At 72.2% G+C, this 12,068-nt stretch overlaps 3 protein-coding genes across 3 annotated transcripts; 2 read left to right on the forward strand and 1 right to left on the reverse strand.

Moving 5' to 3' along the window:
- Positions 1-869: 869 nt before the first annotated feature.
- Positions 870-1,571, forward strand: AURANDRAFT_10074 (hypothetical protein; the record flags this gene model as incomplete). Its single annotated transcript, XM_009034662.1, has 1 exon — positions 870-1,571. A coding segment is annotated over one exon (702 nt), but the record flags the coding sequence as incomplete, so codon positions are not given.
- Positions 1,572-1,984: 413 nt separating this feature from the next.
- On the reverse strand, positions 1,985-8,209 carry AURANDRAFT_61431 (hypothetical protein; the record flags this gene model as incomplete). The annotated part of the gene is made up of 3 exons (XM_009035020.1): positions 1,985-2,935; positions 4,058-5,383; positions 7,280-8,209. 3 exons carry the CDS (start codon positions 8,207-8,209, stop codon positions 1,985-1,987), a joined length of 3,207 nt encoding a protein of 1,068 aa, XP_009033268.1.
- Positions 8,210-9,042: 833 nt separating this feature from the next.
- AURANDRAFT_61432 (hypothetical protein) lies at positions 9,043-9,390 on the forward strand (the record flags this gene model as incomplete). The annotated part of the gene is made up of 1 exon (XM_009034942.1): positions 9,043-9,390. The coding sequence occupies one exon, from the start codon at positions 9,043-9,045 to the stop codon at positions 9,388-9,390; it is 348 nt and encodes a 115-aa protein (XP_009033190.1).
- Between the last annotated feature and the right edge of the window lie 2,678 nt (positions 9,391-12,068).

A 12,068-nucleotide genomic window follows, 5' to 3' on the forward strand; every position in this document is an offset into this window, starting at 1 on the left:
TCCAGGCCTACGCCGAGGCGCACGGCCTCCTCGACCCCAAGGCCGTGCTTTTCAAGAACCTGAGGCAGTTCAAGATCGCCCGCGGGCAGATCGAGGCCATCTACGACGAGCACTTCTCGGGCGCGGTGCGCGACATCCCCTGGCGCGGCAAAGACCTCGGCGACGACCGGCGCCAGTGCGCGCTGCATGGCGCGCCCGCGAAGACGCTCGACGAGCTGTACGCGGTCGCGGAGAAGGCGTTGCTCAAGTACGGCGAGGTCATGACCGCCGCGTGCCCGGACGGCGCGGTCCTGAAGCTCGCGCCGCTCAAGGGGCGCGCGCGCGCCGCGGCCAAGGCGCGCAACGAGTACGCGAAGAATACGGCGCCGGCGACGTCGTGGCTCTTCGACGTTGTGCGCGGCTCCGTCATGTGCGCGACCGAGGACGAGATCGTGCGGTTGTATGCGGCGCTCGACAAGGACCCGCGCGTCGACGTCGTGCGGACGAAGAACCGGTTCAACCCGCCGTGCTTCAACGGCTATCGCGACATTCTCATGAATATGGCGGTGCGCGTCGAAGGCGACGCGGGCGAGGTGTCGCACCTCTGCGAGCTCCAGATCCACCACGCGCCGATCAAGGAGTCGGAGCCCATGCACAAGAGCCACGTGACCTACGAGTTCTTCCGCGAGTTCTTCCTCGGCAACGCGGACGCCGTCGAGGAGAGGCTGAACATGCTCTGCGCGCTGCCCGTCGACGATGCGGAGAACGTCGACGACCTCGTGGATCGCGTGCTTGGCTCCGACCGCGCGTCGGACACGAAGCTGCTCTTGGAGCTGGTGAAGCTGCTCGAGTCGATCGCGGAGCACGCGAGCAGCGTGCGCGTCCAGGAGAAGGTTCTGGAGATCAAGGAGCGCGAGTTCGGGCCCGACCACCGCGAGGTGGCCATCACGCTGAGGAATCTTGGGAACGCGTACGGCGACCTTGGCGACTACGCCAAGCAGCGCGAGCTCCTCGAGCGCGCGCTCGCGATCCAGGAGCGCGAGTACGGCCGCGACCACGTCGAGGTGGCCACCGTGCTGATGAACCTCGGGAACGCGCACGGCTCCCTCGGCGACTACGCCAAGTCGCGCGAGCTCTACGAGCGCGCGCTCGCGATCGAGGAGCGCGAGTACGGCGGCGACCACGTTCAGGTGGCCAAGACGCTGCACAACCTCGGGAGCGCGCACGGCGACCTCGGCGACTACGCCAAGCAGCGCGAGCTCCTCGAGCGCGCGCTCGCGATCGAGGAGCGCGAGTACGGCGGCGACCACGTTGAGGTGGCCAGCACGCTGGGAAATCTCGGGAACGCGTACAACTCCCTCGGCGACGCGGCCAAGTCGCGCGAGCTCTACGAGCGCGCGCTCGCGATCGAGGAGCGCGAGTACGGCCGCGAACACGTTCAGGTGGCCAGCACGCTGGGAAATCTCGGAAATGCGCACGGCGACCTCGGCGACTACGCCAAGAAGCGCGAGCTCCTCGAGCGCGCGCTCGCGATCTTCGAGCGCGAGTACGGCCGCGACCACGTTCAGGTGGCCAAGACGCTGCACAACCTCGGGAGCGCGCACGGCGACCTCGGCGACTACGCCAAGCAGCGCGAGCTCCTCGAGCGCGCGTTCGCGATCGATGGCTTTCTCGAGCATGCGCTCGCAATTTTCAAGCGCGAGTTTGGCGGCGACCACCGGCATGCCTTGTCTTGCCGAAGGAAGCTCGGGGTTTGAGAAGGGCAGTAAGTGTGTGGTCGTTGGCCGCTCAGGCCGAGATTGGGGCTGCGAGATCGAGACATCAGAGAATGTCCGTCGCCATGCCAAAGATATCGATCGTAAACTTCAAGTTCTCCTACTAGTACCTAGGTAGGCGAACTACGCGTGTTATTCGAAATACGGTGGCATCGCGAGCGACGGGCGGGCGAGGTCGGCTCGGCGATGCGGCGGCGCGCTCTGCGCGCGCGCGCCGCGGCGGCCGGGGCTCATCCGAGGGCGACGGAGGCGGCGACGAGGAGGAGTAGGGCCGCGTTGCCCGCGATGGCGAGCGCGACGACGGCGCCGAGGCCCCCGGCGGCGTCCGGCGCCGCGCGCGTCGGCGCCGGGGCCGCGGCGGCGTACTGGCCGATGGGTTTCCGGCCGAGCATGCCGTTGAGCTCCTCCTTCCACTCGAGCACCGCGAGCTCCGGGAGCGCCGCGGCCTCCTCGAGCTCCGCGGCGGTGCCCGCCCAGTCGGACCGCGGGAGGGCCTTGCCCGAGAGCAGGCCCTTGCCCGAGTAGACGAGCTTCGCGAGGCGGGCCAGGGGCCAGGTCGGGTGCGGGCGCTTCAGCAGGCGGAGCTCGTCGCCCGCGGCCGCGGCGCCGCCGTCGCCTAGCACGCGGCAGAAGATGCCCGCGTTGCCCGTGCGCGCGGCGAAGGACCGCACGCCGTCGCGCGTGTAGGTCCCGCCGTGGATCGAGTCGACGTAGGAGCAGGGCCGCCGCGGGCTCGCGACCCGGAGGACGAGCGCGGGCGCGTCCGCGCCGCCGCGGAAGACGCCGAACTCGTCGCCGACGCAGACGACGGACGTGTCCAGCGTGTCGCTCTCGACCCAGAGCTGCTCGCCGAGGCGGCCCGGCCCGAAGCTCACGGGCTTGCGGAGGGGCGTCGCCGCCGCGTGGGCCTCGAGCGCCGCGGACATGCGGCTCGTGACGACGCAGACCGCGCGGTCCTCGACGGGCGAGTTCTTCTCGCGAAACCGCTTCGAGTTCTGGAACGTCGTGCTGCCCTTGAGGCCTTCGGGCGTGAACGTGCCCTCGTCGACGCGCACGCGGTCGAAGTGGGCGTGGTCCTTGCCCGCTGCGACCTTCCGCTGCTCGCCCTCGTCGAGGTCGTCGCCCAGGTCCGACCGCCGCGCGAAGATGGCGCCGATGCGCCCGACCAGGGCCTCCGGGGCCTGCTTTGTCTCTTTTGGAGTTGGCACCTCCGGTTTCTTCTTCCCCGACCGCGTCTGCATGCCCATGCTGCCGGAAGATCTGGCGTCGTGTCGGGGCTGCCTCGGCTCGTTTCGGCGCGTATTCAGCAACTTGTAGTTCAACATGCAGTGTCAAAATCAGCCGGCCCGATCTGGACGCGAGTTTTGGCGCCTTTCGCCATCGTCTAGGCCAACATGCGGCGCATCACCCTCTTCGCCGCGCTCGCCTGCGTCTTCGCAGCCAAGAAGACGATCCGCCCGAAGTCGCTCGGCGGCGACGGCCAGCTCAAGGACCGGCTCCGCGCCAAGGCCAGGGGCTGGCTGCGCGAGGCCAAGGCCGCCGTGAGCAGCGACTTCGAGGCCGCCTTGCTCAAGGCGACTAGGCCCGACGCGGCCGCGCCCAAGCCCAAGCACGTCGAGTCGATCGCCCTGTCCGTCGCGGCGTTCGAGGCCTACCGGTCGCCCGACTGCGACCCCTACGGCTCGCTGCTCCACAAGGTCTGGAGCCGCCTGCACGAGGCCGACGCGCGGACGGTGTGCAAGGCCTGCTACGTGCTCCACCGCCTCCTGTCGGCGCCGCGCGCGGGCGGCGCCGTCGAGTTCGCGGGCCTCGCGGCCGCGTACGCGATGCTGGCCCGGCGGTCCTCGGCGAAGACCGACACGCGCTACTTCGACGAACGGCCCGTGCTGCGGCTGCAGAGCCAGAAGGACGCGGACTACGACGTCCGAAAGTGGAGGAAGTTCGTCGCGGCGTACTGGGCCTTTGTGGACGGGTGCTGGCGGTCCGCGGCCGCGGGGCCGCCGGCGACGCCGCGCGCGGCGGCCGCGGCGGCCGCGGCCGCGTCGGCCCTCGCGGCGCGCGCGGCGCTGGCCTTCCCGGACTACCCGCGGGCCAACGATCTCGTCGCATCCGTCGCGCGCCGCCTCGCCGCGGACCTGGACGCGTACGCGGCGGCCTTCGTCGTCGCCGCGGTCGCCTGGCGAAGGCCGGGGTCCTTCTCCTGGCAGCTCGCCGGCGACGTCGCGCCGCGCCGGCGGAAGCACAAGCGGAAGAAGCACCGTAAGCCCTAGTTACCACGCGTGCGCGCCCCAGAACGCGGAGACGTCCTCCCGCCGCTCGCGGGGCTTGAGCGGGACGAGCTCGAGCGGGTCGCGGTCGTCGATGTGGGGCACGGCGTCGTCGTCGCGCCGCGCGACGGTCCGGAAGCCGTAGACCGGCGGCGCGACGCGGGAGCAGTGGCGGCTGAAGAGGCTGAGCGAGTTCGCGCCCGCGTCGCGCATGACGACCAAATCGCCCGCCCGCAGCGCCGCGGGCAACTTGAGGTCGTCGGCGAGGATGTCGCCCTGGAAGCAGAGGGGCCCGCCGATGGCCGCGTCGGCCAGCGGGGCGTCGTGTGGGAACGCGCGCCCCGCCGCGTCGAAGGCCGCCCAGCGGCGGCCGTGGTCGGCCGTGTAGGCCTGCCGGAGGCACAGGTCCGCGCCGAAATGGACGATCGCGAGCCTGCGCGTCGGCTGGTCCTTGAGCCACTCGATCCGAGAAGCGAGGAAGCCGCTCTTCGCGTTCAGCGACGCGCCGAATTCCGTGACGACCGCGTAGGTCCCGTCGAAGAGCTCGGGCGTCGCGTCGCGGAGTAACGCCGCGTAGCCCGCGAAGTCCGGCGCCGCGTCGGAGCCGTAGTCGACGGGCAGGCCGCCGCCGATGTCGACGCAGGCGACGGCGTTCGTCTCGCGCGCGTCGTTCGCGAAGGCGACGGCGGCCGCGACGCCCGCGACGAGCTGGCCGAGGCCCATGCCGCCGGAGCCCACGTGCACGTGCACGCTCGTCAGCCAGGGCCGCGCCGCGAATTTCGCGAGCAAGTCGGCGCGCTGCGCCGCGTCGCCGATGTCGACGCCGAACTTGGATGCCGACGTAGACACGGACAGGGCCGCGATCGTGCCGGCGCCGACGCGCGGGTTCACGCGGACGCCGACGCGGCCCGCGGGCGGCCGGCCCATGCGCGCGACGATTTCCGTCGCGCGGTCGAGCTCGTCGAGGTTGTCCAGGTTGCAGTGCAGGCCCGTCTCCAGCGCGTAGGCCAGCTCCACGCGCGTCTTGCACGGCGAGTCGAAGACGACGCGGCCCGGCGCGACGCCGCAGGCCTCGACGGCGTGCGCCGCCTCCGTCGCCGACGCGCACTCGACGCCGAAGCCCAGCTCCGCCGCGCGCCGCAGCATGAGCGCGAGCGGGTTCGACTTGCAGGCGATGGCGTGCTCGAAGGTCGGGCCGAAGGCGCCGACGCACGCGCGGAGCTGCGTCTCCCACGCGTCCAGGTCGTAGAACAGCGCGACGGGCGGCTCGTGGAGGCCGCCGCCGCCGAAGATGTGGTACTCGTCGTCGTCCAGCGCGCGGCGGAGCAGCTCGCCGAGGCGCGCGAGCGTCACGGGGCCCGCCTCCGGCGGCGGCGGTTTCGCATCCTTTGGCGTCGCGGGGCCGGCCTCCGGCGGTTTGGTATCCTTTGCTTCCTCAGTCTGCTCCGCGTAAAAGGGATGCTGCAGGTCGACGGTCGCGCTCGCGTCGTCGTCGCCGGCCAGCGGGTGGTGCGGATCGATGGTGGATTTCGTCTCGTCGACGCCAGGATCCACGAGCGCGGACATCTTTTTACCTCAGAGCTCAGTTAAGGCAACCCATGCGCTCAGATCATGCGCTCGCCAGCGGCAAAATCAACCCGTGAACGGCACCTTCGACAAAGAGCAGCCCGCTTGGAGAGGATGGCTTGAGATCTCGGCCATGGCCCTCTGGGCGACGCTGCCCGTGGAGACGCGCTCGTGGCGCGAAGACCGATCGTCGCTGCGTTTGCAGCGCGCGACTTCGGCGCAAGCAGGCGATGCAAAGAAGAAAGCCAACGCAGCAAGGGGAGCGGAGGTTGCGCGAAAGAGTACGGCCCCGAGCGATGCAAAGAGCAACACAGACCCCAAAGAGGCGCTCTTCCTCGTCGAAGCCCCCATCACGCTCAGGACCAAACGGACGCTCGCGCGCGGCGACGTCGTCCGCGGCCGGCGGTCGGGTCCGTCCGTCGCGCTCGACGGCGACGGTCTCGCGCCGGCGTCGTCGCTGCGCCGCCTGCCGGACGACGTCGCGGCGGCGCTCGAGGCCGACGCCGCGATGTGCGGCGCGGACGTCGCGACGTCGCTGCGCGAGGCCGCGGAGCTCGCCGGCCGCCTCGACCGGGGCCAGGCCGCGCGGTCCGCCGCGGCGCTCGACGACTGGCGCTCCCGCCGGCGCCGCGGCGACGCGACCGCGAGCGACGCGGACCACGCGGGCGTCCTCGACTCGCTGGGCCTGAAGACGATGGACGGTCGGACCTTCGAGCTCGCGTCGGCGCTCCTCGCGCTGCGCCAGTTCCAAGCCGCGTCGCAGGACGAGCTCGCGAAGCGCGGCGGCGACGCGGCCGCCGTGCGGAAGCAGTCGTTCCAGATGGCGACGAACATGCTCCTCTGCGGGCCGGACCGCCAGCTCGCCGAGGACGACGGCGCGGACCCGGCGCCGTACCTCTCGAGGGCGCCCGTCCCCCGAAGCGCGCTCGCGCCGCTCTTCGACGCGGGCTACGTCGTCGTCGACGGCGCGCTGCCGCCGCGCGACGCGCGCGCGCTTCGCGGCGAGCTCGAGGCGCTCCACGCCGCGGGCGGCCTCGCGTCCGAGGAGTCGAACTTCCAGAAGCTCGTGGGCACGCGGGGCGACGCGGCCGGCTGGGTGTCGCGCGACTCGCCCCGGCGCGCCGTCGCGCGCGCCGTCGAGGCGCTCTACGGCGTCGCCGCGCTCCTCGGGCCCGGCCTCCGCGTCCCGGCGGCGATCATGGCCGCGCGCTATCCGGGGGAGGGCGAACCCGCGCCGTATCGCGGCGCTCGTCGGCGCCGTCGTGACCCAGCACGCTTTCATATCATATGCACGCCGACGTTTTGCGCCGCGCAGGTTACAAAATCCACCAGGACAACGAGGTCCTCGCCGACGGGACGTGCTCGTCGACCCGCGCGTACACGGCGATCCTCTACTGCAACGACCCGGCGTGGCCCGACGCGCAGGGCGGCCACCTCGTCATCTACCCGGGCCGGCGCGCGAGCGACGACAAGCCGAGCGCCGGCGGCGTGGCCGTCGCGCCGCGCGGCGGCCGCCTCGTCGTCTTCGACAGCTTCCTCTGGCACGAGGTCCGGCCGGCGACGGTGCCGCGGCACGCGCTCACGAACTGGATCACGCGCGCGGCCCCGGCGTAAGGCGCTTCGGGCCCTGCTTCGGGCGCTCCTAGGCCTGCTCCTCGCGATGCCTCGCGCTTACGCGGCGGTCTCCTAGACCTCCGCGGAGTTGACGCCGTCGTCGTCGTAGGCGAACGCGGGCGCCGCGGCGGGCTCGGGCGCCTCGTTTCCGTCGTCCGTGAGGCCGAGGGACTCGTCCTCGAGGGAGTCGGCCTCCGACGGCCGCCGCGCGGCCTTGGCGCCGCGGCCGCCCGGCGCGTCGGCCGCGCGCTTGTTCTTCTTGGGCAGGCAGACGAGGTCGTCGCCCGCGGGCGGGTCCGCGCGGGTCCCGTTCGCGAGGCCCAGGGCCTGGAGCGCCGCCTCGTTGCGCGCGATGTTCGCCTCGCGCAGCTTCTCGTAGGGCGACTCCGCGGGCGCGACGCGGCCCTCGTCGTCGAGCGGTCGCGCCGCGGACCGCGGGTCGCCCGGCGGGAGCGTCGCGGGCGCGAGCGACGGCAGGAGCTCGTGCTCCTCGAGGTCCTCCTCGTCGCCCCGCAGCGCCAGCAGGCCGCCGTCGTAGCGCACGCGGTAGAGGGGCGCGGGCTGGCCGAGCGCGTCGAAGAAGTCGGACTCGTCCGCGCCGAGGTAGCCGACGACGAAGCCCTCGACCCAGAGGCTCCGCGCGGGCGTGCGCACGCTCCGCCGGAGCCGCGCGCCCACGTGGGGGCCCTCGGCCCGGAAGGGCAGCGCGTCCTCGACGTAGGCCCCGGGCTCGGGCTCGACGACGGCGACGCGCGGCGCGATGGGCACCGGCGCCGTCGCGACGGGCACGGGCGCCGGCGGGACGGCCGCGGGCTCGGGGAACGGCGGGGGCACGGGGCCCGGCGGCACGACGACGGCCGCCGACGCGGCCAGGGGCACCGCCGCCGCGGCGGCGGCGCCGTTCGCCTTGCGCGATTTCCGCGGCTTCTTCAGCGGGCAGTCGCGATGGGACGTGCGGAAGTGCGTCGTCGACCCGCACTTGCACGGGCCCGTCGCGGGGGCGCGCATCTTTCGCGGCGACGCCGACATGGCCGCGCGGCGACGTGCGACGAGAGCGGGATTGATGGCGGCGCTTCGCGAGCAGCCGAACGCGAAATGATGATACTTCTCGGCAGCATCGTCGTCAACACTGCCGGCGATTTGTGATTTTCATCATTTTGGCGCAAGCGACGCGAATCCACACTACAATGTCGCCTCGCTGGCTGCTCCTCTGCACCGGCGCGGTCGCGCTGGTGCCGCAGACGCCGCTCGCGCGACGGAGCGTGACCCTGAGCGCCAAGGCGGGCACCTTTCCGGCCTACGAGAATCCGAAGAAGGGCGCACTCGGCGCGAAATCGCTGTTGCCAGACGAGGCCGACGCGGTCGTGCAGGCGGCCCCGGCGCCCGCGCCGCCGCCGCCGCCGCCGCCGCCGCCCGTCGAGAAGGTCGTCGAGAAGCCCGTCGCGAAGCCCGTCGCGAAGGCCGTCGCGCCGGCGCCGTCGCCTGCGCCGAAGGCGTACGCTTCTCCGGGCGGCCTCGAGGTCGCCGGCCCGTTCGGGGCCTTCGCCGTCCTCGCCGGCGTCGTCGCCTGGCGCGCCAAGGCCACGGAGGAGGAGAGCGCAGAGGAGCCGACGCCGGCGCCGAAGCTGGCTTCTTACCCCGCGCCTGAGCCGACGCCGGAGCCCGCGCCGGCTCCCGCGCCCGCGCCGGCTCCCGCGCCCGCGCCCGCACCCGCGCCGGCTCCCGCGCCGGCACCCGCGCCCGCACCGGCACCGGCGCCCGTACCGGCACCAGCGCCCGCGCCCAAACCCGCCCCGGCGCCCGCGCCGCCGACGCCGACCGTGGTGACGCCCGCGACGACGATGCCGGCCGCGGCGCCCGTGAAGAAGGCGGACCCGCTGCCGGCGAAGAAGGACGGCCCCGTCCTGACGCCGGCGTCCGCGTCGCCCGTGAAGAAGGCGGCGGCGGTCATGCCCGTCGTCACGGCGCCGCCGAAGCCGCTCCTCGTCCGCGACGACGCCGCCGCCGAGGCCGCCGCCGCCGAGGCCGCGAAGCAGGCGGCGGAGGCCGTCGAGAAGTTCGACGAGCCCCTCGAGGTCACGAGGAAAACGACGAAGAAGGCCGTCAAGGTCGCCGCCATCGCCGTCGGCGCCGCGGCCTTCGGCATCCTCCTCAACCTCGTCGGACTGCCCTCGCGCAGCATCTTCTAGGCCCTCCTCGAGGGCCGCGACGCCTAAGCTTGCCGTGGTTGATCACGCCGCTACTGGCGGACTCTCCAAGCCTCTAGCACATCCCAGGAGCGCGCGCGGTCCCTTAAAACAGCCGCAACTTTACGCGATCGACGCCGATTTCGACGACCCCGCGAGCGCGGGGGACCGTTCGGACCCAGTCTACGCGATGGGCGCGGAATCGTCGCCGCACTCGCCGACGGGCGCCCGCGCAACACCGGCTGGGGGCGCTAGTTGACGCATGGTTGGACTAGTTATTGAAGGGGGTGCGCACCCGAAGACCCCCGGGCCCGCCCGGAGGCTCAGACGGAGGCGTAGCCGGGGGGTTGGCGTTCCCACACCGGCCCCTTCCTCCGACCCAAAGATCGCGCGTGCACTCGGATCGGAGGTGTGGCGGCGGTACACTCGCGCCAAGCCTGGTACCGACCGCCACGCCGAGAGCACGCCGGGATTGGCGCAAGGCATGGTTGAGGCTTAGTTGAACTGTGTTGAACAACTCGATCCCCACGAGCACGCACGATGCGCCTGTCGACATCGGTCTTCGCGTGCCTCGCTGCGACGGCGGTCCCGCTGACGGCGTTCAGGCCACTCAGCTCTGGCGGCTCTGCGTCGGCGCTCAGCCGCGGCTTCGCGCGGCCGACGCGAGCGCTGGCCGCCGGCTGGGTCGCCGAGGTCGACGAGGCGAGCGGTCAGACCTTCTACGTCAACAGTCAGACCGGCGAGTCGCAGTGGGAGCCGCCTCAGAGCACGGCCGGCTTTGCGCCGTCTCAGAGCGCGACCGTCGTCCCGCTCGGCACGTGGAGCATCGACGGCGTCGCGGGCGTGGCCGGCTTCTCCGGCGTCGAAGGCGTCACGATCGACGGCAAGTTCGAAAGGTTCGTCGCGAGCAACAAGTTCGCTGGATCGCTCCACACGGAGCACGCCGACGACGCGCATCGGCACGAGTTCGGGCGCGAGGGGCGCCCGTGCCAGCTGCCGTATCTCGTCGGCGCCGGCGAGGATCGGGTGCTCTCGCGGCACAACATGGTCGAGCCGCGGGAGTCCGTGGGGCGGGGGCAGTGCAGGATCAAGTGCGCCGCCGACGGCGGCGCCGTCCTCGTCTCGGTCGGCGAGTCGCCGACTTTGTGGCGCGCGGCCGGCGGCGCGTGGACCTCGGTCTACCAGTGGGAGTCGCAGGCGCTCTCCGACGGCGACCAGGTCAGCCTCGACTGCAACGACCCCGAGGCGGCGGTCTTCGTGATCAACGGGGGCGGGGGCGGGCCGTCGCGGCAGCCGACGGGCGCGACGCGAGGGCAGCAGGCCGCCGGCGCCGGCTGGGTCGCCCAGGTCGACGAGGCGAGCGGCGACACCTTCTACCTGAACAGCCAGACCGGCGAGACGCAGTGGGAGCCGCCGACGGGCGGGCAGGCGGCCGAGTGGGAAGCCCAGGTCGACGAGGCGAGCGGCGATACCTTCTACGTGAACATCCAGACCGGCGAGGCTCAGTGGGAGCTGCCGCCGCAGTAGCAGCGCTGCCCGGCCGGAAAGTTGCCGCTAGCGCCGAGCTAAGCGCTCAACACTTCGTTTGGCGCGCGCGCGTACGAGGCTGCACAGCATGTTGATGTTCAGGTGCAGCAATCGTTGACGATGATGACGATGATGTGGGCTTCCGCGGCGCGCACGAGGGCCGCTCCAGCGCGCAACCGTTGCATGCTGGCGCGCGCCGCAGCAGCGCGCACAATAGCCGCTCCAGCGCGCAACCGGTGCATGCTGGCGCGCGCGCTGCGCACAATGACCGCTCCAGCGCGCAACCGATGCATGCTGGCGCGCGCGCTGCGGGCGGCGCCGTCGCGCAGCCTCTCCACGAAAAAGAGCCGCTACGACAAGGTCTACGAGCTCACGGCGCGCGGCGAGGCCTGCGCCTGCACGACCCGCGTCCGCCAGCACACGATCCGCACGGACACGCCGAAGCTGAGCGGCGGTATGGATACCGCCGCCCAGCCCGTCGAGCTCCTCCTCGCGGCGCTCGTCGGCTGCGAGACGGCGACCGCGCACTTCGTCGCGCGCGGCGTCCTGCGGCGGTGACGATTTTCGAGAACCGGGGAAAAGACGAAAAGATCGTCACCGACGTGCTTGGTAGGTCGCGCGCCAGCTCGGTTACGGGCTCGACCGCGTCGACTTCGAGCTGCGCGCCGTGCGCGACTTCCGCGGCGCGGCCCACGTGCCCGTGACCGAGCCCGCGCCGGCCGTCAGCCGGCTCCAGCGCATCGAGGGCACGGCCCTCGTGTCCACAACCGACACGACGATCGACGTCGCGGAGCTGCAGCGCGTCGTCCACGAGCGGTGCCCCGTGGCGAACATGATCTCCGCGAGCGGGTGCGTCTTGGACATCGCCTGGGCCGTCGCCGAGACCTAAAACCGGCAAGGCTACGAAACGAACCTAAACGTCGCCGCGAGCGGCAGGTGGTCCGACGGGCGCGCCTCGTCGGGGATCGCGCGCGGCGGCGCCGTCGCGTCGCTGCGGCCGACGGCCTCGAGCGTCCGGTCGTGGTAGAGGTAGTCGATCCACATCTTGCGGTCGCCGTTGCGCGACGTGCACTTGGACTCGTCGGCCCAGTCGGCCTCGAACGCGCAGCGGAGCGCCCGGCCGGCCTGTGTGCAAATCAACCAGTGAGCTGGGA

The sequence above is a fragment of the Aureococcus anophagefferens genome (genome assembly GCF_000186865.1).
Source record: "Aureococcus anophagefferens unplaced genomic scaffold AURANscaffold_2, whole genome shotgun sequence".
In the NCBI taxonomy this organism is placed as follows: domain Eukaryota; class Pelagophyceae; order Pelagomonadales; family Pelagomonadaceae; genus Aureococcus; species Aureococcus anophagefferens.